Source organism: Haliaeetus albicilla, chromosome Z (genome assembly GCF_947461875.1).
Source record: "Haliaeetus albicilla chromosome Z, bHalAlb1.1, whole genome shotgun sequence".
Taxonomy (NCBI): domain Eukaryota; kingdom Metazoa; phylum Chordata; class Aves; order Accipitriformes; family Accipitridae; genus Haliaeetus; species Haliaeetus albicilla.
In genome coordinates this window covers 648,269-671,608 of record NC_091516.1, presented here as the reverse complement: position 1 = coordinate 671,608, position 23,340 = coordinate 648,269, and the positions used below count along the sequence as shown (strand labels likewise).

At 43.4% G+C, this 23,340-nt stretch overlaps 2 protein-coding genes across 5 annotated transcripts in view; both read left to right on the top strand.

The window, feature by feature from the left end:
- The window catches only part of RANBP3L (RAN binding protein 3 like), a 35,708-nt gene extending 27,769 nt beyond the window's left edge, over window positions 1-7,939 (top strand). Inside the window, exon 15 of one of the 2 annotated variants that reach the window (XM_069777306.1) lies at window positions 5,343-7,939. In XM_069777306.1, the coding sequence (XP_069633407.1) occupies window positions 5,343-5,386 (44 nt within the window). In that variant the 3' untranslated portion in view covers window positions 5,387-7,939. Of the gene's footprint in view, window positions 1-1,326; window positions 2,813-5,342 lie in introns of those variants that run through there. The other variant, XM_069777305.1, reaches the window with a different exon arrangement.
- A 4,570-nt stretch (window positions 7,940-12,509) lies between these two features.
- The window catches only part of NADK2 (NAD kinase 2, mitochondrial), a 34,659-nt gene continuing 23,828 nt past the window's right edge, over window positions 12,510-23,340 (top strand). For all 3 annotated transcript variants that reach the window (XM_069776872.1, XM_069776871.1, XM_069776873.1), the window contains exon 1: window positions 12,510-13,056. In XM_069776872.1, the coding sequence (XP_069632973.1) occupies window positions 12,535-13,056 (522 nt within the window). In that variant the 5' untranslated portion in view covers window positions 12,510-12,534. The remainder of the gene's footprint in view (window positions 13,057-23,340) is intronic.

Sequence of the window (23,340 nt, the reverse complement as noted above, 5' to 3'; positions counted from 1 at the left end):
TTTTTTTTGTGCTGACTATAACTTCCATCTGTTACACATACCCCTTTTCACGTAGAAGACGGTAATTCCTTTTAGTATTTTGACTTACTACTGTTAAAATGCAAGGTTTTGCCAGATCAAGCTTCTACACATCTTTATAGCAGTGGAATACTGTTTTGACAAAAGGCTGAAGGTTAAGAAATTTTAATATTGTCACGCTTTACCTAAAGGTTTCTTCAGTATATTTCAGTAGAAATGACTAGAGGTATTGAGATACTAGGTGTTCCTTGAGTAAGTGAAAGTTGAGTCCATTCACATCAGCGCTTACGTAGTTACTAACGGCTTGAAGTGTAATGTGTTTACTCAGATATTTATTATGCAGTGGTTAACTTGATTTAAAAGACTGATTCTTGATCAGCTGTAACAGCTACCTCATTAGGAAATTTGAAGGTCAGGATTTATGCACCAGTTTTGCCAACCTTCTTCAACATCACAAAATTTAGGCTCCTCAAAGGGAAGAATGCAACTAAAACAAGATATAAGGGGCAAGCTGCTGACTTAAACCTTCTCTAGAAGCTGTTAATACAACTCACAACAAGGCTGGGGTCACATTTGCAGAAAGCAAGGCAGAAACAGCTGTCAGACTTCAAAGCTTTTCTATCTTAGCAAAAGACAAGTCACATTTCTTGGGCGAATTCACTTGCTTGTGCCAAACAGCTACAGTGGATACAGGAGCTGCCAAGTACATTCAGTTTTCTAATAGAAGGACTACAGCGGGCATGTTTGAGTTGTTGCTCATGGCATTAGTTTCCCTCTGCAACTGAGCAACATACTGTCCTTATATTGTAAACTCTTCCTTTTAACAACTATTCAACAAGAATTAAGTCATGTATGAGTAACAGCCACGAGTGACTGTTTCCTTAAGGAAGTCTTTTTTCACCTTTAGGCAAACAGATTGCAGTTTACAATGCTTGTTCCCATTATTAATTGTTGTTTAACTACATTTCAGTAGCATTCAGTGCTCTAAGCAAAGCATGATGCTCTTATACATCATTTTCTCACAAATACCTTTTTTCTGTTTAGGAAATGGGAAAATTGTTAGCTGTGAGAACTCCCTGGATTGCTCCCAGATAATCAAAAATTCCCTCTGTAATTCCTAGATAGTCTCTACTGACTTTACAAAGAGTTACTGGTAACTTGGAAACTCTGGATGGAGCTTGATTCCTTTCCAGAATTATTGATAAGAATTCTCTGTTCTTTTAGGGTAAAAAAAAAAGAGGAGAAAGGGAATGTCAAAGCAGTGTAGGAGCACAGATTTACAAATTAAATATTTATTTTGATTTGCAGAGACTTCTGATACAAATATTCAGATGGCAGCCAGCAAACATTCTGAGATATGAGTGTCAGGTGCTGTTTTTTCTTGACCTTTTAGTTTAAGCATCTGTCCTTCATTTATGTCCAGTTACTGACAGCAATTCTAACAGTCCCTTTCAACTGCTTTTTCGATGACTTCCAGCATTTCCTGCTTATCTTAATCTCTTCTATTATTCTTAGAGCCACGAGGTTTTAATTTTGCATACATGTCAGTTACTGGTATCCAAGTCCCACTTTACTTGCAGACATTCACCTCTTAAACATGCCTATCCCTGGAACTCCCATTTCCAAAACAGGAAGAAAAATATACCTCATGGGTTTAGAACAGGGTGAGGTCAGTTTTAAATATCAGCATAGAAACATCCATTTGGATGCAAGAGATTAGATCCTGCATATTTAAGAGCATTTGTTTAAATCTTTCATTTTCACGTGTTCATTTTCTTTGAAGGATGTGCGTGAATAAGTCATCTTCTTTTTATTGATGTAACTCTGTTTCAGAGATTACCTCTCCTTAAGACCACATACAAGTTAAGAAGCTAAGTTCTTAGTGACTGCTTCATTACAGTAAATAGAAAGTATGCCTGCATTTTATTTCCTTCCATTCTACCTGTTCTGTCTCAAAAAAAATCAATGATAGTTCTTTCTTTTCTTAATACAGGCAATTTCCTTCTTGTTAAACTGAAATAACACAGTTCCCTAGATTATGATATATATTTCATGACACTGTAAAAGACATGAAAAAATAGATATGAATTATCTTTCGTGCTAGAGACTGAGGAAGAAAGCAAATGACATATGCAGTAAGTGAAGTGTGATGAACACTAAAGTGATCCTATGTTTGCAAGACATTTTTGTAAGAATTTTTTACACAGAATTCTTCATTAACAGGATGTTAATGATGTATAAGGACACTGCATAAGGTAGTAGAGGTATTTCTACCATTTTGCGAATTCAGTATAGACATTTACTCCAGCATTTTTTAAATTCTTTATTGCTTTACTTTCAAGCAGAGATACTATTTTCATAAAGTCCATAAAGAATAAGTTGCGGCACCTGCTCTTTTGATCAGATAATATTTTACCAGTTACAGCTTGGATATTTCTACCAACAAATTGTTCTGTAAATCTAAGTGCAGAGAAACAGAACAATTAATCTTTAAGCAGATTTTGAGAGTGGATAAGATCAATAACTCTCTGCGAAGTATTCATCTTTTCCCACTGAATAGAGAGTGAGCCGAGGAGATGAATTTAGACTAGACGGCAAACTTCTAGGCTGACCAAAGTCAAGCAAATCTCTTCTTCCATTTCTCTCATTGCTAGTTCATTTCTCTGCTAAGTATTGTAACTGTGTTTGCCTCCAGTTGTCTTTGTTATATTTAGGTGAGAACAGATCAGCAGAATTCTTTATTACACGTATGAAAAATTTTCTCACTAAATAACAAATAAAACAATGAAAAATGCTGATATGACAATGTGTGAGTGATTGGACCAAGAGTGCTCCCTTCTGAGGGAAATGCCACTGGCCTGAGACAGTTCCATGACTCTCCCCTTCAGTTTTTCCTCTCCTTGGACTTGGAAACCTTACATTCTTTGCTGTGTGGTAGATCTGCTTCAACAAACAGAACAGAGAATTACCCTTAGCCAGACATATAGAATAGCCTAGTATGGGAGCACTGCCTTCTGGTAGACAACGAATTGGTCCTGACCCCTGTGGATAAAGAGGACTTAGCACCCTGTCAGTCTGTGTCCAGGGCTTGTTCTGCAAGGAGTATCATAATGTCAGACTGTTGCCACTACCTCCTGCTACTTTGCTAATAGATCTCAACCATCGATTTGGGGCTTTCCAGTGTGTTCGCAGACCTGTGCCAGGTGTCTGTGCAGACCAAGTCCTCTGACTCTTGGTTTTTAAGGACTTGACTACAGGCAGTTACAAATTCAGCACATGGGAGTATGGAGTTGCACTGCTAATATGCATAAATTCCATGCGTAGTTATTGGATAGACAGTTCTCTAACATAGACACTGTGGCAGGGTGCCCATCTCTTTCCACTTGGCAGCACAAACAAACAAGGTACCTGTGTCAGCTTCAAAAAACTGTCCTGCCAGAACATGGAACTGTTAGAGCCCCAACACCTAAGCTTGCCATTGGTAGCAGGTGATTGGAAGTCACTGCTTAGACCCATAAGTGACCAAGATGTCTCTGAAAATGTTACTCTTGTTTCTGACACTTCTAAGAGAGTTTTTCCGTGTTTTCTTCAGAGGCATAAGGAGATTCTGTCCTTGCTCCAAAGGAATGCATTTTGTTTACATTTAGAAACGGGTCCATCATGGTCATCAGAAATAGTGGAAGGTTCTTAAAGTGCTGCAACCCCATTAGTATATAGAAAGAACTGTTATGCCTCGAGAGACACGAGGCATTTCTTTCACAGGGGAGTATGAAATGCCAGTTGTAGTAGTAGAATAGCATGGGGCTATAGGTAGCATGGTTCCTATGATTTCCATCCTTTTCCCTTTCCTGATTTTGCAGGAATTTATTTATTTGTATCCCTAAGGGAGAACAGAGAAGCTGGAAAAGTACATGTGAGGGACAAGGACGACGGTGTCACTAGGCAAAGAAATGCTTTATGCATTATTTCTTACGCCGCACCTCACCAATAATTCTCTTAAATCTTCTCCTAACTTCATCCTGATTGAGGTATCCTCTCTTTTGATCGAGGTGTCCTCTCTTTCTTGGCATGGAATTTTCTTTTAGAAGCTGTTAGGGTGAATTCAAAGATGCTGGAGTCTAGGACTAGGTAAGTCCCAAGAGGTCTCTCTTGTATGTATCCATAGACCTTAAGAGAAAACCACAGTGGGCGAAGACATAGTGTGTCCTGTGTGGATCCACCAAGAATTGCATGGATTTTGGAGACTACTGGTGTTGAGAGCCAGACAGTATATCACAGAAGTGCAGCCTTTGTTCTACTTTACAGACCTTTTCTGGTCCACTATACAAATACCTCCCATGTTGGCCTCATTAGGACTGTCATCTGTTGGTGTTAAGATTTAAAATGTTACAAGAGCTTTTTTTATTTTTAAGTAAAATACTTCTAAAGTTCTTAAAGGAACTACTGTTCAGCAACACCACAGGAACTCCTGAAGAACTGCTATCTTTGCTTGATGCTTCTTGTCAGTTTAATTTAAATTCTTTCCAATTGTTACGGATTCCAAATCATAAATCTCAAACACACACTCCCATACCTGATAGTGATTAAAACTGAGGAAAAGTTAAGAATTAACTTCTTTGTTGGAGTCCAAGTTTCTGTATTCTTTGCAGCAGATATCAGCAATATCTAAAGCAGAGAAGAAGAGACAACTCTCTGATTGGCTTTAAATGCTGACGTATTAGGAAAGGGGGGCGGGGGGATCAGATTAGTGTTCTGCCAAACGCAAGACCTTTCATTTCACCTGTAAGAGGTTTGAAACTTTTAGTAGTATTTAGCAGGAGCCAGATGGTAGCAGCAATTTTTAAACAGATACTGAGTTACATGTCTGGCATTAGTCAGCTATATCTGCTTTTTTGCAGATGAGTCAAAGTCATAGAGATTACACACCAAAAACACCCCTGGGTACTTTATCATGACCAACGAGCTGTTTGAAGATACGCTGGTTTTCTCACAGTTTACTGAGCATCTATTATGAAGTGTTAAGACAGTGTTCCCCGTATAGAGTGAGATGATTTGCATCCCAGAGACATTGTCCTTTCTAGACATCTGAATCCTTAGTGCTTATGTGCTTGTCTTTATTGACATGGGGGGGTCACAGGCTTCATTCACTATTCACATGCTCAAATATTTGTGAATAATCCTGTGTTATCTAGTGAGATATTTACCTAAACCAGGAACTGATCATAGCCAAACTCTAACCTCGTGCTCTGGTATTATGAAATGCCGGATTGTTTCAAAACATGAATATGCTCAAATAAGCAGGATTTTTTCAAATTCTTTTTCAGATCATTCTAGATGGAACCACAGGCAGTCCATAGTCTGCTCCTGACACCTACCAGAGGTTACAACAGCATGGCTGGGAGCTCATCTCCCCAAAATGTCTAAGCTGACGCATTAGTCCCAGGAGGGAGGAAATCAGATGCATTTTCCTTTATGAGTTTTAAGCAAAGATTAATTTTAAGGATGGCTTAAGTTTAATACATTGAGAAAGAACTTCAGATGCACTTTTGAGGATTCCAGTCAGCCTGCTTTGCACTGAGATGGCAATGACACAATGGCTTCCAATATTCAAGAAGTGTTACCAAGGCTTCAGATTTTAGAATTAAATATATTTAGATGCATTATTAAGGTAAGGAATTTTATAGGGAATAGATGTTTCTTCATCATGTTGATGGATAAAAGCACATAACCATGAACTAATACTGTATGTGAAGAGATACTTGTTACTTTTCATCTGTTATTTAAAAGATACAGTTGGAAAGCTTTAAATCAGGCTTCACTGAAAAAACATTTATTTAAAATTGTGTGGTAGCATTCAGCATCCTGTTTGTAAGTACACACAAGCAGAATTGGGGATGGCAGTTTAGCATGACCAAGGCCTATGAAACCAGCATTCATAACAAGGTTTTTTTTTCTCTTTGTTTTGAAAATACCTGGAGCTGCATACTGGTTATAGAATTCTGTTAAAGGGCAAAGAACCATGATCTGCCTTTACAGCCCTAAGCACCAGGAGAATTCACCATGAGGAACTGCAGGCCTGTTCTAGAGGCATATGAGCTTTAAAATCTAGAAGTATATCCACTTGCACTCATGAACACCTCTTCAGTTGCACAAAACAAGTACCTGCACTGTTAATTGTCCATTCAATATACGCAAATAAATGCATGCACAGTATAGCTGGATATCTGCATAAAAATTTCTCTTAAATGTGTGAGATTATCTGAAATTACTTCTGCCTTAGCTGTAGCTATCCCTGAACAGCATCGTTCCTTGAAATAGACTAATATGTTACACATCCTAATGTGTGCAATGATCCCAGCAGTGCCAAAGACCCACTCGCTCTATCAAAGTGATTCCACAAACTACTGCCTTTGACCTAACCATTCTCATGAGGAATTAGAAAAATCAATTCTCTCTAATGCCACCTATGAATTAAGAGTTACTGGGTCACTCATAAGCCTGTGCACAGTACAGACACCATTTACGCTCTGTATTTTCTATTCATTCTGTCAAAAGAGAAAGAAAATATGCCTGTAATCATTCTGCTGCAACTCTCTGTTGCCTTGTATATTGTTGGTTACCAAATACTATTTCTTTGTCATCCTCAGAGCTGAAACAATGTTCTGAAATACCTGAAGTCCTTTTAATTAAGGTATTTGTAACAATTTTTCAGTCTTAAAAGCTGCGTCGCACCTGAGGAGTCAAATTACAATTTAGTTTTCCCGTCTGAACATATGTATGAAGTTGGAAGAATACCAGCTTCTTCCTGAATTCTCAGTGCCCTGTCAAGATGAGCATCCAGGTGAAGCTGAACTAGCATCGGGATTATGCTGAATCCTAAATAGCCTGCCAAAATTAGCACTTGTCTGACATTGATTTAGCATCTGGATGACAGTAAGCTTAAGTGGGACTGGGTTTTTGCCTTCAGGAAAAGGGGACTGCTCCACAACAGAGCATCTGTGTCAAAAAACTGAAGCACTGATTGGACTCTTCAGTCTGCGAGTAATGTCTTTCCATAACTACCTGTACATTGTGTCCTTTTCTATTGGCCTCGCTCCTGACCACAACAGTATTTGCATCACTGACCTTCATATTTCATTGCTGCAACTCATACTCGGGAACAAAGCTCCATGTTATAGAAACTTCAGCAGTTGTAAAACACAGCAGCCCTCTGTATTTAGCAACAGGTCATGGTGATAACTTTGCCCTGGAGTTCAGCTGGCTATGCACTGAATGCAGAGTTTGATTTCAAAGTCTGTCCTGATAATCAAAGCCTTCCATGAAACAGGATTTAAGCACCCGAGTGTCACGATATCCCTCTAAATTCTACTACAGCTGTAAGATCCTTGTCAAATGAAGCAGCGTTCCAGGGCAGGCACAACAGAACTGATGCAGACACAGGACTTAAACTTTGCCATTTGCTCCCACAGCATAAGGAACAAGGCTTATGATCATTCACATATGAACTCTCCTTTGATCTGCCTCTTCCTAGGATTGTTACATGTATACACAAGTACACATGCAAACACACATGCTTATGCACACACACACACACACTCTCAAACATGAAGCTACATCTCCTAAAAGCTGAGGAGGAAAAGAGATGTTTAACTGTTTTGAAGAGTTTGGATACTGTGGTAATGGATGACGTATAAATAGGTGTCTGTGCAGACATATTTATGGTATGAATTTTTACTCCTGAGATCCTAGTTATTTATTCTATTCAGTCTCATTGCACTAAAATTCATTGTCTCTCAAGACTGAAAGTATGCTAATATGTAATATATTAACTTGGTTTTAAAAATGCGAAGATTGTCATTTTATGACAGCCAGAGCAACGATTGCTATGCCTGAGCAATAAACAACTTTCTTACAGCTTTAATTTCCATCTAACTAGTCTTATTTTGTGTCCGAGTTAGAGCTTCCTACAGACAGTTCTTTCCAACCCTGTTTTCCTGAGGAAACAAGATTTAAACTGTTGCGTACTCTATCCATCTGTCAGGCCCACTTAGAGCCCACTGTTCAGTTTCAGAAAAATTGGATGGGAGGTAGAAGGCTCAAAGACAATTTAAGTTCTTCGTGAAAATTGGCAACTGTTGAGTGACAGAACTCAGAGGAAGGTATCCTTTGAGGAAAAAGTTTCAGAGTAAGCTTGGTATTTTCTGTGAGACTTGTGGGGCTGACTGGTGCGTTCCTGCTTCTGAACAAGCTGCAGCATTTGCTGGGAGGGAGGAGAAAGAAACCATGGCAGGATGGATACCTGGGATTACTGTGTCCTGAAGATGGGTGTAGGGATATGACCCAAATCCATATGAAAGTAGATATCATTAATTTTGCTGTTTGTGGAGCAAACTGTTCTTCCATGTTTTTTTTCAGATGAATGTTACTTACTTATTTCTAACAAATCCCAGTGATTAATTTATATATGCGAGGGCTGCAGAGCTGGAAGCTCTTACATACGAGTACAGTAATAATTTTCAAAAGGAGGGAAGACTAACAATTCCTCATAGAAGGATACATATGCAGATATCTGCCACTAAGATTATGAGTTTCTAGCAAAATGTACTTGGATGGGAGAGCCTAAGTGGCTTATGTTCTGGAGGTGTTTGTATCTCCCTAAATCTTGTCACTCAGGTTTTTACATCATGATCTTCAGTGACCTCCCGATTAGTTTTGGCAGACTGTATGAAGTTAAGAGTTGGGTAATGTCTCTGTTGAATGAATGAATACAGGGAAAACCTTTAGCACAGCTGATACTGCTTTCAGTGCTGCTGACAGCCAGTATGACATGGTCAGGGAGGGAAGAGCATCCTCTTTTCCCTACCCGGGTTTTAGAGAACCTACCACTGGGGCATGCTGGCAGGAAAATCTAGAAGAAGCATACATTGCCTGTTCTACAGCAGTTGTCTGTCTGGAAAGTGGGGTTCAGATTCCTGAGTCGTCTTGCACAAACACTAAAGTTACTCTTACAAAACAATGTGTCTGCAGCTGTTTAAGCATCTTCAAATTGCTTCTGCAATGGTGAAGTCAGTTGTGTTAGTCCACTTCAGGACAGTGTAGTTTGCTTTGCATAAGCAAAGAGTGGGAAGAAAAGTAGAAAAGTAGATTTCTGTTAATTGAAACATATTCTAATGAACGTGTGGACAAGAAAGCTTGACCCTTCCCATTGGTTTTGTGTGAAAATTTTTCAGCAATTTGCATTCGTAAGAATAACTGCATTTATTTTGCTTTTTCTGAAGTATTCTCCTCTGTTTTGGAATTTATGAAGCAATTGTATGACCCAGCTATGTAATCACTGAGGAGGGTACATACGTTGCGAGCAAAATGGAAGCACACATGGGTAGAATCTGGGATCAGAAATTTAATCAGACTACACCTGCTAATATGTTCCTCTACCTGTCTTGTAAGATTCTGACGTGCTGCACGAGTGACGTGTTCTCTAAGCATTAGTCTGGAGTTTCCCTCTGGATAATCAGAATTGACAGCTGTGGTCAGCTGGGCTCAAAATCTGAGGGCTCAGTTTTGTGAAATGTTACCGTGATGGTGTGTTAATCTCCTCCTCTGTGAATGCAGCCAACGCTGACAACATTAACATTTTCAACAGAAAGACAGCACTGTCATTTTCAGGTATCAGTAGTGCGTAGGGGCATATAAAGAAAGTTTAGAGAATGTGAATGATTGGATTAATTATATAACTGGTGATTAACTGAATGATCACAAGAAGGCGTTACTCACAGAGTTCAATAAGGAGTAGAAATGAACAGTTGTCCCGCACTGTAACTGCTCTAGAAGCAATACGTAAATTCCTTTGGATGAAAAAAGGCTACATTTGGAGACCTTCTTATGTAAAACCGCTGGCTGGTACAGTCATGCGTTGCCAGTTTTGCAGCTAGCGTGATAACTTAGGAATTTCCTAATTTAGTGTTTACATACAAAACTTTCCAGTTACATTGTTTTTTTAACACAGAATAAATTATTTTATTACACAGGGGTTTTTTTTAAGTCCACTGTATAATTTGAAGAACGTAGAGCTAAGGATGCCTGGTTTTCTATGGATTTGCGTCTTGACATTTACCTCATGTATTATAACTCCTTGGTATCTAAAATGTGCATTACTCTGATACTGCAGGCAGTATTGAGGTGTCCATTTGCATGAGGAATTTTTAAGTACTCTCTGCCCAGAATGAAGCTGGTCATGGTTAGCCAAGGGTCTGAAAAGTTACTACGGTGGGAATTCACCTGTGCTCCATACTTGTATCCTGTAGGAATACCAGGCTAAAATGCCTGTGCTTATTAATTTAATTCTGTATGAACAGATCTATCCCTTAATGCACTGGGTATTATATTGCTCTGAAGTCATTGAAGATGGGGTGTGAAGACATGTCACAAACTGTGAATATATTTCAAAATAGGTGTCATTTGACAAATACTTGTGCCTTGTTCCTGTGTACCAGTTGTACGTTCAAATCAAAAGGTGTAGTAAGGGAGAGTAAGTAGCCCTATTCACAAGTAAGATGTGATCTGTAAGTGACATTTCACAAACTCTATTTTCTGTGTTACGGAATGTTTAAAACTTTTTGCACATAGATAATGGGGTGTCGCACGGTGATCTGTGCACCCTTCAGCTAGTCTGTCAGACACTTCCTTCTGGGAACCCTGGATGAATCACTTCTTACTCTGTGCCTCAGCTCTACTTCCAGAACATTTAAGATATCATCTACTGTTTTGAATTTACATTTTAAAATAAGTATTTCATATTTTATGCTTATAATGCTTGCTGTGGGCATTAATTCAAAAGACCATAACATAATAATTGCGTGGCCTCAGAGTAAAATACTGTTCCATAGTCAAGTTTGCCTTTCAAGGATCAAAACAGTTCAGTATAAAGAGGTAATACACGAAGCACAGAATCCTGGAGGAGCAGCTCAATGGTCAAATAAACTATCAGAAGGATAACAATTTGGAACACAGCTGTAAATTTTCAAAACCTCTTCTTATCCTCTTGGTCTCCGGGATCTCGTATTATCTACTGCTTTGTACAATCCAAAAGTTAATAGTTATACAGAATGAGGCATTAGCTGGTTAGCAAGGGAATTAGTTATGTTTAATTACTCTCCTGGTAATCTGATTTGTGGTAGTTTCCCTCAAGGCTAAGCTAATCAGTAGGTAGAAAATCCTCCTACCCGTCAGTAAAGACTGGATGGAGCTTTTGTATTGTTATACAAGAGTAGGGAAGGGCTGAATGGCTTTAGCTCTTCTCATTTCCTAAGGCTCTCCTAGCAGAGCAGCGTAGGTGGGTGCTGCGCTGACAGGTAAAAGCTGCTGCTTCAATCCCTCCTCACAAGGAGAGGCTGTGACTTCCTCCAGGGAAAGAACGGGCACAAGGTGAGTAATGAGAAAAACGTGCGTAAACGAGGCTTTCAGTGCAGAAGTACTGTCTGTGAAAGTCAATACCTGAAAAGGCAGTTAGTTATTAATAATGATGTAGCCACCCCCCCGCCCTGTTTAGATAGTTTGCTTACAATACTAGAAAGTAACACAGGATCGATTTTTTTTTTTTAACCTGGACTTGCAAAATGCAGACACGCACACTCCCAGTGCTGTTTCACAGGTCTTTTCCCGAGGCTGCTGCTTTCACCGTGTTGCCTTTCTCCGCGCTTCCTCAGACAGCCCGATAAATGTAATAAAGACCGGAACAGTCATGAATAAGAGATTGACCTCTCAAATCACACGTTTCTCATCAGCTCCGCCCAAGATGCGGTATTTAGTGGAACCCGTTGTGGTTTTTTTCTAACTTCCAAAGTCCTTTTCCTCAGACAAGTTTAACAAGGTAGCAAGGCAGCTTCCCCGCGAGGCCCCTCAGGGAGCTGCCACCTCAGGATTTCCACAGCCCTCTCAGCTACCAACTCTCGCCGCCGCCAGCTACCACAGAGGACGCAACTGGCTTCATTTGTCGAGCCGTCGCCGCAGGAGGAGGCTGGGCGGGAGGCCGCCCGGGGACACAGGAGGTGTCCCTCCGGGGCAGGGGGAGCCGAGGCCGCCCGGCTGAGGGGGCCCGGCTGAGGGGACCCGGCCCCTCACAACGGCCCCTCACAACGGCCGCTAAGGCGCCGCGCGCGCGCGCCCACCCGGGTGCCGCGAGCCCCGCCCCCCGCCCGGCGGGGGAAGCGGGACCGCGAGACGACGGGCGGGCGGGGGCAGGCGACTTTATGCGCCAGGCGCATGCGCAACTCGTGCTTCCCGAGGCGCGGGAGGGGGAGCTGTCCCCGCCTTCCCTCCCCGCGGCCGGCGCCGTTGGTCGAGACGGACGCATGCGCAGGCGGCGCCGGGCCGGGCCCGGCCCGGCAGCTTTCCCAACCGCTCCTGCCCCGCCCCCCCCACCCCCGGAGGGTGGGAGGCTAAGCGGCGCGCTTCCCTAGTGGCGGGCGGGCGCGCCTGCGCGCGGCGAGGGGCGGGGCGCCGCGGCGCGGCCGTGCCATGTGTGCCGAGCGCTGCCCGGGCGGGGAGGCAGCCTCGGAGCGGGGGCGGCCGCCGCCGGGCAGCGCCGCGCCGCGCCGCGCCCTCCCGCCCGCCGGCCGCAGGCTGCCGCCCCGGGGCGGGGAGCGAGCCCGGGCGATGTCCTCCGCGCGGGGCTTCCTCGGCGGCTACTTCTGCCTCGCCAGCCGGGCGGCCGGCCGCCGTTCGCCGCCGCTCTGCCAGCGGGCGGCGGGGGCTTCCTCCGCCCTGCCGGGGCTGTCGCTGCTCGGCGGCGCCCGCCGGCGCCTCCTCGCCCTCCGCGGGCTGAGCCCCGCCGCCCGCTGCACGGCGGAGGGGGCCGGGGCCGGGGCCGGGGCCGGGCCGTGCGCGCCGCCGCGGCGGCGGGGCTGCGGCGGGCTGGGGCCGGCGGGCGGCGGGTTCCGGCCGTCGCGGGTGGCGGTGGTGGTGAAGACGACGCGGTACGAGTTCGAGCAGCAGCGCTACCGCTACGCCGGGCTCTCCGAGGAGGACCTCAAGCAGCTGGTGAGCGGCGGGAGGGGGGCGGCCACGCCGGCCTCCCCGGGCGCGGCCGGGCTGTGGGGAGGCTGGAGGAGTCGCCAGGGCGATGCCCGGGCTGCGGAGGGGCCCGGCGTGGGCCTGGGGCTCCCCCTCGCCCTGCGCAGGGGGGGTGGGCGCGGGGCGGCGCCGTGGTCCGGTGCCGGCGGGCGGGGGCGCGGCCGCTGACCCCGCGGGCGGGCGCTGCCGGGCGGCTGTCCCCGTCCCGCCGCCTCCCCGGGGCCGGGAGCCCGACTCGGAGCTGGGAGAGGGGGAGCGGGCAGCGCCGCTTAACCGCCCTTCGTTCGGCTGCTGCAGCTGACCGAGGGACTCGTGTAGTAAGCGCGTCCGGGTTTTATCCTCGGAGTGGCCCCAGCAGCCTTCACCGAGCTGCAGGTTTTTTCGTGCAGCGTGTCGTGCGAAGACTATATTTAGAGGAGCGCGTCTGAGGAGAGCGCTCTGCTCTGAAGATCCTCTCCGAGGCTCGGAGGGGACTCGTTCTCGTTTCCTCCTGCTCCTTTGCTGCGTACCCTTGCCTCGCTTCCTCACTTCATCCTTCGGGTATTTTCCTGATCGCTCCTCCAGCTAGACGGCCAAATCTCTCCTTCGCATCCATCTGCCTTGCTGCAGTTTCTAGACAAGCCTTTTTCTTTGGTCTGTAGGAAACATTCGGTACAAAACCAGGCGGCTGTTCCGTTAGTGAAGGTATGCTGAGGAAAGCAGGTGTTTCCAAGAGTTGATAGGTGTGCCCAGCATCTGGCGTCTTCATCTCCACCGAGCACAGCGACCCCATCCTGTCCTCCATATAGCCTGTGGCTGTCTCCTTCCAGAGCTCGTCTGCCAGCGGTGGGCTAAAGGATAAAGGATGGTGCCTGCTGGAGGTACTTTGGTCGCCAGCCGTCTGTGCAGACCAGGTCATGAGCTCGTATGATTGTCTTTATTCTGAATAAGACCGTTAATTTGGCTCTGTCTAGTCTTTGGTCTTTATTCTGAATAAGACCGTTAATTTGGGTCTGTCTAGTCTTTGGTCTCTTACGACTGGAAATATTTTAGAACCGTATTTGTTTGCAACATTTGCATTAAACTTGCAAGTGTGCTGAATTTATGTAGCAGGGACAAATGCTGTGGTTGCACAGCCTTGCTTTGTAAAACACCAGGATACAAAGTACAGTATCTAAAGCCGGGTGGTGCTTACATTTCTCTGCATACTTCAGTTGGTCATCCACCTCCTGTGGAATTCCTGTCTAAACGTTTTTACGTATTTTGTAAAGCTTGCTAGTCAGATTTCACATGGCAACAAGTTTAATGTGGAAACATAAGCCTGTGTTCCTGTTCTCACCCACGTGTAGGTTCCCGTTGCTGAGAGGTGCCTGTACTTCCTCTCATGTGGTGGCTGTGGAAAAGCAATGTCTCCCACAGCTCAGCTGTAAGACTGCTATTCTGTCTTCGTTTAAGCTTCTCTTGAGGAAGCATGTCTTGCTGTTAAGTATAATCAGGTTGTCCTCAGTGTGCGGCTAAAGCCAAGAAAAACAAAATGGCGCGTTTGGTCACCTTTCCCTAACTGCTTGTGTGCAGGCAGGACTGGGGCAGTGAATCGGTTAGTGAGCAGCGGTGTTAGCGTTGCACATCCCTAAAGGCGCTCTCAGCTGAATGCGGCGATAGCTGCAGTTCCTCCTCTGACAAGAGTGCATGGTTTGCAAGGTTGGTAACCTGTATCAATCTCAAGAAGCGTTTTAAAAAAGGTAACTGTCAGGGCACAGTGTCTGGTTGTAGTAGTTGCGGAAACACCTTAGACTTTGTCCTTTTGGAGGAGCTTAAAGGTGTAAGATAATTCTCTATATTTGGGAGAATTCTAAAATTTTTATTCTATGACTGGTGCTTTTTTAAATCTTATCTTTCCCCTGAAAATACCTCCATGTGAGGAATTGCAGCAATAAAACTCATAGTGTTGCCGGGCAGACGAAACCTAACTTGCCTCTGTGTGTAGCAATATTAGGTTAGGCTCTTGCCGTACGGGTGGGAATACAAAGATTTGTGCAAGAACACACTGAAAAGCTCTTCCAGAATTCTATTTTTGAAATAGGAAATACGAGAATGAAGGAATTCTCCTTACTGCCTGTTTCTCAGATTTTTTAGGTGACGCGTAAGGATTTCTGTATTTACATTCTGTTGTGACTCTGGTCTCTGATTCCCCCCCCCCAACCTTTCTGAGCTAATAGCAGCCTCAGTAAATATGTTAAGTGCAGGTTCAGGAGACTCTTGCCCCTTCTGTTCTGGACAGGGATTACTTCTTAGCAAAGCGATCGCCTCCAAGTTTCCTTCCCCCTTTGTGCTGCGTCCTTTGAGGGCAGCTTGGGAACATGATGGATTTTGCTTCCTGAGGTTAGCGGCACCCTGTGCTCCCTGTGTCCTTGCTTCTCCTGGGGAGATGTCAGAAGCTGGTCCCAAGGCGCTGCCCTTGGACGTGCATTGGGTCCCTACTGCAGCTACCCAGGGTGATGCTCAGTTTATCCTGAAGGTTGTGAATTGAAGCGGCCACGAATCTGGCATGGGAGCTCAGTCGCACCGAACGGTCACACAGAGGGCAGGGTGTGAGTCGAGGCTCACGTGAAAGCCTGCTCTTGGCGTAGCGGTGAAGAATAAAAGCAAAAGCGCCCGGGAAAGGTTTGGCTCCCCTGATGCTGAAAGCTGTTAGCTAGCCCAGACGGGTGGCAGTGGTGGGGATTGTGTTATGTTGCAGGGACTGAAGCTCAGGTGAGCCTAGAGCTGGCTTGTGGTGTGGCAGCGTTGTTGCAGCATGAGGGAGCCCGTACCAGTGGAGGAGCACGGTGCTGTTACCTGTCAGGGATCTTCAGGGAGCCAGAGGCTGGCCATCTGAAATACAGAAACTGAATTTCAAGGCAAGGGTGGAGGCTTAGATTTGAGAAGCCCTACCTGGGCTTGTTTGCCTGCCAGTTGCGGGCGGAGGAGATGCTTGCAAGCTCCTAGAAGATAACTGATGTCTCTACTTGGAAGCTTCAGATTTTAGTGTAGCACAAATAATGATCGTTGCGGGCTTAAGCAGTTATGCCTGATCACCAGAGAGCTGTGCCTGAGGCAGGAGAGCAGACCTGAACTTAGCTGTTACAATCAGTGTGTTTATGTGTTAAGACGGAAAATGCTGTTAAGTCACTTAATGCAGAAGTGACACTGCATGTGTACCTTTGGGTGCATGTCCTAATTAGCTGGGATGTGGTCCGTGTTTAGGGAGACTGAAGATAAACTGTTGGCATACACCAATAGATATTAAAATATGATACAGATCATAGCATGATCATATATATGATACACTGCATAAATCACAGTGTACTCCAAGAAGCAGAATATCGCAGTATTGAAGCTGGCTGGCTGACGCCTCTAATAGGCAACATTTAGGCCTGAGCAGCAGTGGCCTAAATACTTCTGTGGCCTTTCTTTTGGACACACTAAGTGAGTTGAACTATACAAACACTATTAAATGTCGTAAAGTGAAAGATGCAAGGTCACGATTCCCGAATTCTTTCTGTGTGCAAACGGACAGGAGAGGTAGAGGCAGTCTAGACAGAAGAGTAGAACAGATGAGGGAGAGGTGGAGAGCAAGGGCAAACACTTGAAAGAGTGTTTAGTAGATCTGTGGAAGATTAAATCTTGCGTTGCACCGCTACATACATCGTATGCATATTTGCTCCAGGTGGTTGTTTTTGCAGATATTGTGGCAGAGCTCTTACACACTTACAAATAAGTCTTTTAAATCTGTTTATAACTGTACCTAAACACATCTGACTATCATAATTAGTATTGTGATTCTGAGCAGCATAATTAAGTGCTCTGAACGTTGTTGTACACAGGAGGTTTTCAGAGTCTAGTTCAGAAGGGAGATTAGAGACCTGTAAAAATGAGAGATTTCTCTTCTAATACCAGGAAAGAAAAATACCCACAAATGACGCAGCACTTAAAAAAAAAAAGTGTTGCATCAGTAAATTGGGAGTATTAAATCACACAAGGAATAATTTTGTTTGCCTTCATGAGATTTAAAGAGACTATTGGATTTCTAACACTTGCAGTCACCAGCTTTTAAGTTAAATAAAAATAGTAATCATCTTCCTAAGTCCCTACAAACAGTTTGCTTACCAGAAATGACAGCAATTTTAATTTCTTGTGACCTGGTTATTGGGATTGGCATCTAAATATGGCTGGTTACAAAAATGAATGATCAAATCAACTAATACTGAAGGCTACTGTATGTCCTGACTGTTTATTTTACTCTCAGCAAACCCATGTAGAGCAAGCATTGCTGTTGTCCTTACGTAAACTAAGAGAAGTTAATATCCCAGTAGTACATAAAGCTAATTTCCTGAGTCCTGTTTTTTTGTGTGGTAGCACAGTTGAGATGCAGCTGCCGACTTCACACTGCTGGAAGGTATTTAGGGATGATCAACAACTTAGCTGTCCAAACACACTTCATATGCAGTTTTAATTACCTTTGAAAATGTCTTGTCAGGTGAAAAGTTATGTTTGGTTTGGTCTTAATTGGAGGAAAATGATTCAGTGTGGACCACAGCTGATACTCTGTTGTGGCTGGCTTGTGTGTCTTTATTTGGAGCAGGGAGGGAAAGCAGAACAAGTTTTGGCTCTTTTGGACTACTGCAACAAATTGGCAGGGGTAGTCATCTCAGAAATGAAGTTCATACAGCTTGCTAGAAAACTGGTATCTGGGTAGAGAACAGATAACCTGTTAGCAGGATATTGCTTCCCCTAAAAGAGGCACAATGTGGACCCATCTTCAGCATCAGGCACCAACAGCATACTGGGCAGGGCTGGTCAGGAAGGAAGGAGTGTCTCTTAGCAGGTAGGAGAGCTTCAGTTGGAGTTTGTATGTTCTTGTGCTCCAAACCAAAACCCACAGAACTGTGGAGGGTGTGGGGAGTGTATGTGTAGAAGAACACCACTCCTCCCCAATTCCTAATTTAGATGCTTACAGCACCAGCTGTTACTAATCTGCACATTAAAATTTTCATGTTTCTTAGAAAATTCTCTCTTGGGGGAAATGTACTATTTTACCTGTAATTTGGTAGGTGATTGATTTTATTTTAAATATTACTATTTACAGAAAAAAGAATCTTTACGTTCTTTTATATTAAATGGTGAAAGACACATTTTTAGTATCACTTTTGAATTACCTTTCCTAAGTACTAGTGTTTTAGGTTTGTGAATGTCACCTCAGGGTAGGCTTTTGGAAACTAGCCAGGTATTTAATTCTTAGATTTCTGGTTTAGAGAGCTGCACTTAAAATCCAGGTACCTGTGATCCACCAGAACTCTGTTTAGAAAATGTGGCTCAAATATTTTTAAAACACTAGGATTTTTACAGATTCAAGGAAGGTAGCAGAAGGAAAGACTAATATGCAGACTTCAAAGTTCAACTGAATTATAATTTTAAAATGAAATCTTATAAGTCAGCAGAGTGTTTTTTCTTCAAAAATCGTGTTTAAATTGCTTTCTTGAAAAAAATTGAGGTTTTCTAAAAAGCAGTAAACATTAGGGTATTCACCCCTGTGTTCTCTTGTAGATCCAAATGTACAGTGGTACAGTTGAAGGTAGTGTCTTTAAATAGAAACATTTAATGAATGAACTGCTACTGTGAAGCTCTTCATTGTTCTGTTGAATTCAGACTACCCATCTCTGCTTATTTTGTAATGTGAATTATTTCAGTAGATGTTCTTCTAGGGAGCACATAAAGTGTTTAAAAACTGGTAGGACGGTGCTTGTCTCTGCCTCACCCTGAAAAGAGGGGAAAAAATACCATCTCAACCTACTGAATTTGAAGCATACAGAATTCAAGACACAGGTTATAGTACACCAAGATTATACAAAGCTAAAGACACTTTTTTTCAGAAGTAAAATTTTTCAGCTAGTCCACTGGAAACTGAGATAGGTGTAAATGTTTTTTTACATTGCACAACCACAGTGTGTGTTTGTTTACCTTTGAAATTTGATGTACTTACATCAATGTTAAGTAACTTCATTTACATCTGCTTTATTAATAAGTTCATTCTGTGTTGTCATTCTGTCATAAGAGGAGTCTGGAAAATTATGTAAATAAATAAATGGGATGCAGGAATTCCTTTTTCCATAGCATTTCTTTCTGAGCACATACTTAGTCATATATAGCAAGTAAGTGCAAAAGTATTTTTGCAAATGCAAAATGCATTTCAGTGTACCTAAATTAAACTTCATGGACTGTCTCACCAAGCATCTGATACTTTATACAGCTGAAAAAACCCTGCTTTTTGGATGTGACTTTAATATTGTTTTTAAGTACTTAGCTAGTTGTGATTTGTGACAGTATGTTGGTGTCCTGCTGAATTAATGAGAACTGAATGATTGAATTGCCTGGATTGCACTGGGTTTCTAGAAACCTGTTAGTACAGAAAGTAGTTACTGCTCTGTTTATAGCTAACAATTTGCTCTGCATTAGCCTTTGAATTACAAACCACTATGTGTATTCTTCAGTTGTGGTTAAAATGACAATACTTTAATGTGGTAGATGAAGAATTAGAAAACAGTTTATGGCATTTTTACTTTTCTTCATGTGTAAATCAAACTCTTGCCCCAAAGCGGCATTTCTGTAAAGCTTCAGGAGCATCATGTTGCCAGTTTCACTTGCCAAGTGAAGAAATTGCTGAAGTCAGCTACTACAGAAGTAATGGCAAACAAAATGCTACAATATGCAAAACACTGCATAATCATTACTCTATAGCAGATATAAAGGCAGCAACTGAAAGGCTTCCACGACTATGTAATGAAAGTGAGAGGTCTAAGTTGCTGAAGAAAACAGTGAGGAAAGCATAAGCAAAAAAAATTCAACAAACTGGTAGAAACCTAGCAAGTGGTCAGGAACAATATTAGGAACAATTCTGAACAATTGACAGCTGGTTTGTACATCGGTCAACAGTAGACAGGCAAGTGTGGTGGTTGGGTAGGGCCAGCCTACTACCTTTCTTTTATGGTAGGTACCGACCTATTGCATAGGTTAACCTACCACAGTTTTTTTTATAAGCAAGCAATTAATGGCCTGTATAGTATCTAAAAACCCAAACTGAGAAGGGGTGAGGAACTGGGCTTAATGTTGCTTGCAACTCATCAGTAGTTTGAAACTGAAGACTTGATTCATGTTTAAAGCTTTGTAGAGAGCTTAAACCTGAGCCTGGGTAATGCTGATTCTCAGTAGGACTTTATTTTGGGAAGCTGCGTGGTTTCTCTGCTACTTCAGCTAAGGCAAATGCTCATTATTAAAGCCATCTTATAATAATACATTGAGTTTATGGATTGCATTTTTTAGCTACTATATTATCTGAAACCAAAAATCCAAAACTTGCCCCAAAAATTCCAAAACTTTGTTGGGCAACCTGTTCCAGTGTCTCGCCACCCTTACAGTAAAGAATTTCTTCACAATATTTAATCTAAATCTGCCCACTTTCACTTTAAAGCCATTAACCCTTGTCCTATTGCTACATGCCGTTGTAAAAAGTCCCTTTTGGGCTTTCTTGTAGGCCCCCTTTAGGTACTGGAAGGCTGCTGTAAGGTCTCCCTAGAGCCTCTTCTTCTCCAGGCTGAACAACCCCAAATCTCACAGCCTGTCTTCACAGGAGAGGTGCTCCAGCCCCCTGATCATCTTCGTGGTCCTCCTCTGGACCTGCTCCAACAGGTCCATGTCCTTCTTATGTTGGGGGCCCCAGAGCTGAATGCAGTACTCCAGGTGGGGTCTCACCAGAGCAGAGCAGAGGGCAGAATCACCTCCCCCAGCCTGCTGGTCACGATTCTTTTGATGCAGCCCAGGATACGATTGGCTTTCTGGGCCATGAGCGCACATTGCCGGGTCACGTTGAGCTGCTTGTCAGCCAACACCCCCCAAGTCCTTCTCTGCAGGGCTGCTCTCAATCCAGTCATCCCCCAGCCTGTATTTGTCCTTGGGATTGCCCTGACCCACATGCAAGACCTTGCACTTGGCTTTGTTGAACTTCATGAGGTTCGCACAGGCCCACTTCTCAAGCCTGTCAAGGTCCCTCTGGATGGCAGCCCTTCCCTCCAGCCTGTCGACCGCACCACACAGCTTGGTGTTGTCAGCACACTTGCTGAGGGTGCGCTCAATCCCACTGTCCATGTCACCAACAAAGATGTTAAACAGCACCAGCCCCAATACCGAGCCCTGAGGAACACCACTTGTCACTGCTTTCCACTTGGACATTGAGCCATTGACTGCAACTCTTTGAGTGCGACCACCCAGCCAATTCCTTATCCGCTGAGTGGTCCATCCATCAAATCCACGTCTCTCCAATTTAGAGACAAGGATGTCACGTGGGACAGTGTCAAATGCTTTGCACAAGTCCAGGTAGATGATTTCAGTTCCTCCTCCCTTATCTACCAATGCTGTAACCCCATCATAGAAGGCCACCAAATTATTTCAGGCATGATTTGCCCTTAGTGAAGCCATGTTGGCTGTCACCAACCACCTCCTTATTTTCCATGTGCCTGGGCATAGCTTCCAGGAGGATCTCCTCCATGATCTTGTCAGGCACAGAGGTGAGACTGACTGGGTTGTAGTTCCCTGGGTCTTCCTTTTTTCCCTTTTTTAAAAATGAGGGTTATGTTTCCCCCTTGCCAGTCAGTGGGAACTTCCCTGGACTGCTACAACTTCTCAAATATGATGGATAGTGGCTTAGCCACTTCATCCGCCAGTTCCGTCAGGACCCATGGATGCATCTCACCTGGTCCCATGGACTTGTGCACCTTCAGGTTGCTTAGATGGCCTCAAACCTGATCTCCTCTTAGAGTGGGCAGTTCTTCATTCTCAAGCCTGTCCAGGTACCTCTGAATGGCATCCTGTTCCTCTAGAATATCAAGCACACCACGCAGCTTGGTGTCATCTGCAGACTTGCTCTCATGAGTATAAATACAGCAGTTGAAGCTCATAAATGATATTTGTCTTGATAATTCTTTTCTAATTAGAAGAAATTGAGGGTGGGCATCGTGTCCTATATACTTGCTGTGAAAGTTGGTGTTATATCCAAACCTGGACATCTGTTGTATACAACCACCAAATTCAACTCCCCCATCAGTTCAGCTGACGCTGGAAAACCCACTGAAGGTTCAGGGTTGTGGTTCAAGGTTGCTGTGGCTGTCCTTGTAGCAGACCCTCTTCTATGGAGTGCTTGAAATGTGTCTCCAAGGTGCAGATTTCTACTGGGGCTCTGCCATGGCTGCCTGCTTGGTTTATTTTTATCTCTTTTGTTTTCTGCACTTTATTATCCAAGATTCAGAAGCTGAATCACGCTTTAATCCAACTTATTTGTGTGCAGATTATTTTTACATTACGAAATAGGAAAGCTTAATATGTGATTGGAGCTCTTAAGAAATCAGAAAGTTCAGTGTCTGCCTGACCTGTGAGGAAAACTGCATTTGTGTTTAGTATGATAGATGAAGATTTAAGTGAACTAGTAGTTAACACTACTAGAACATAGGAAAAGAACGTAGGAAAATTACTTGCATGCAACTGTAGATTGCCAGTCTTTGACTTTGGTACTTATGCAAATTTTGAGTCAGTGTTTCTTATTTATCAGGGAGGCTGAGATGAATGTATTATGTGAGGCACATGCTATAGTCAAAACTGTTCTTCTGGAAAGATACTTTTATCCATATTCCTGTCACAATAAGTGCTTGTTTCTTTTAAAACTGGGAGCAAAACTGAGAGCACTACCTTTGTATATACTTGGGAGATGTGGTTAGTCTAGAGACACAATTTCTGAAAAGATAGGACTTTTAATAGTGCTGTTCTCTGCTTAGAAATGGTTAGATGAGTATACCTATAGTGGTCATAGTATTTTCTTCTTCAGGTTAAAATTCAAACTTCTGTGTTTAGCTGTTGCTCTTTAAATCCATTTGTTTGGTGGTTCTTTGTGTAGAAATTAGGTAGACTGGAAAGCAGTGACCTGTTCTTGTTCTGCCGGGGTGCATGTGTGGGCAAGTTCATTGTGGAAATTTGACAGAGTAATCATTTCTGGCTGTATGCTTTTTTTTTTTCCTTCTAGTCAGACATTTAGTTTAACTCCTGAATAAGCAACAGTCGTAAAACAACTGATTGATACACAGAGGCATTAACTCCACCCTGGTGCAGTGGCAGTTTAAGGCAAAGTGAAGGTTAGTGCTGTAAATTCAAGATAAGCCTAGTGATCAGAATATGAATATATATGTTTTT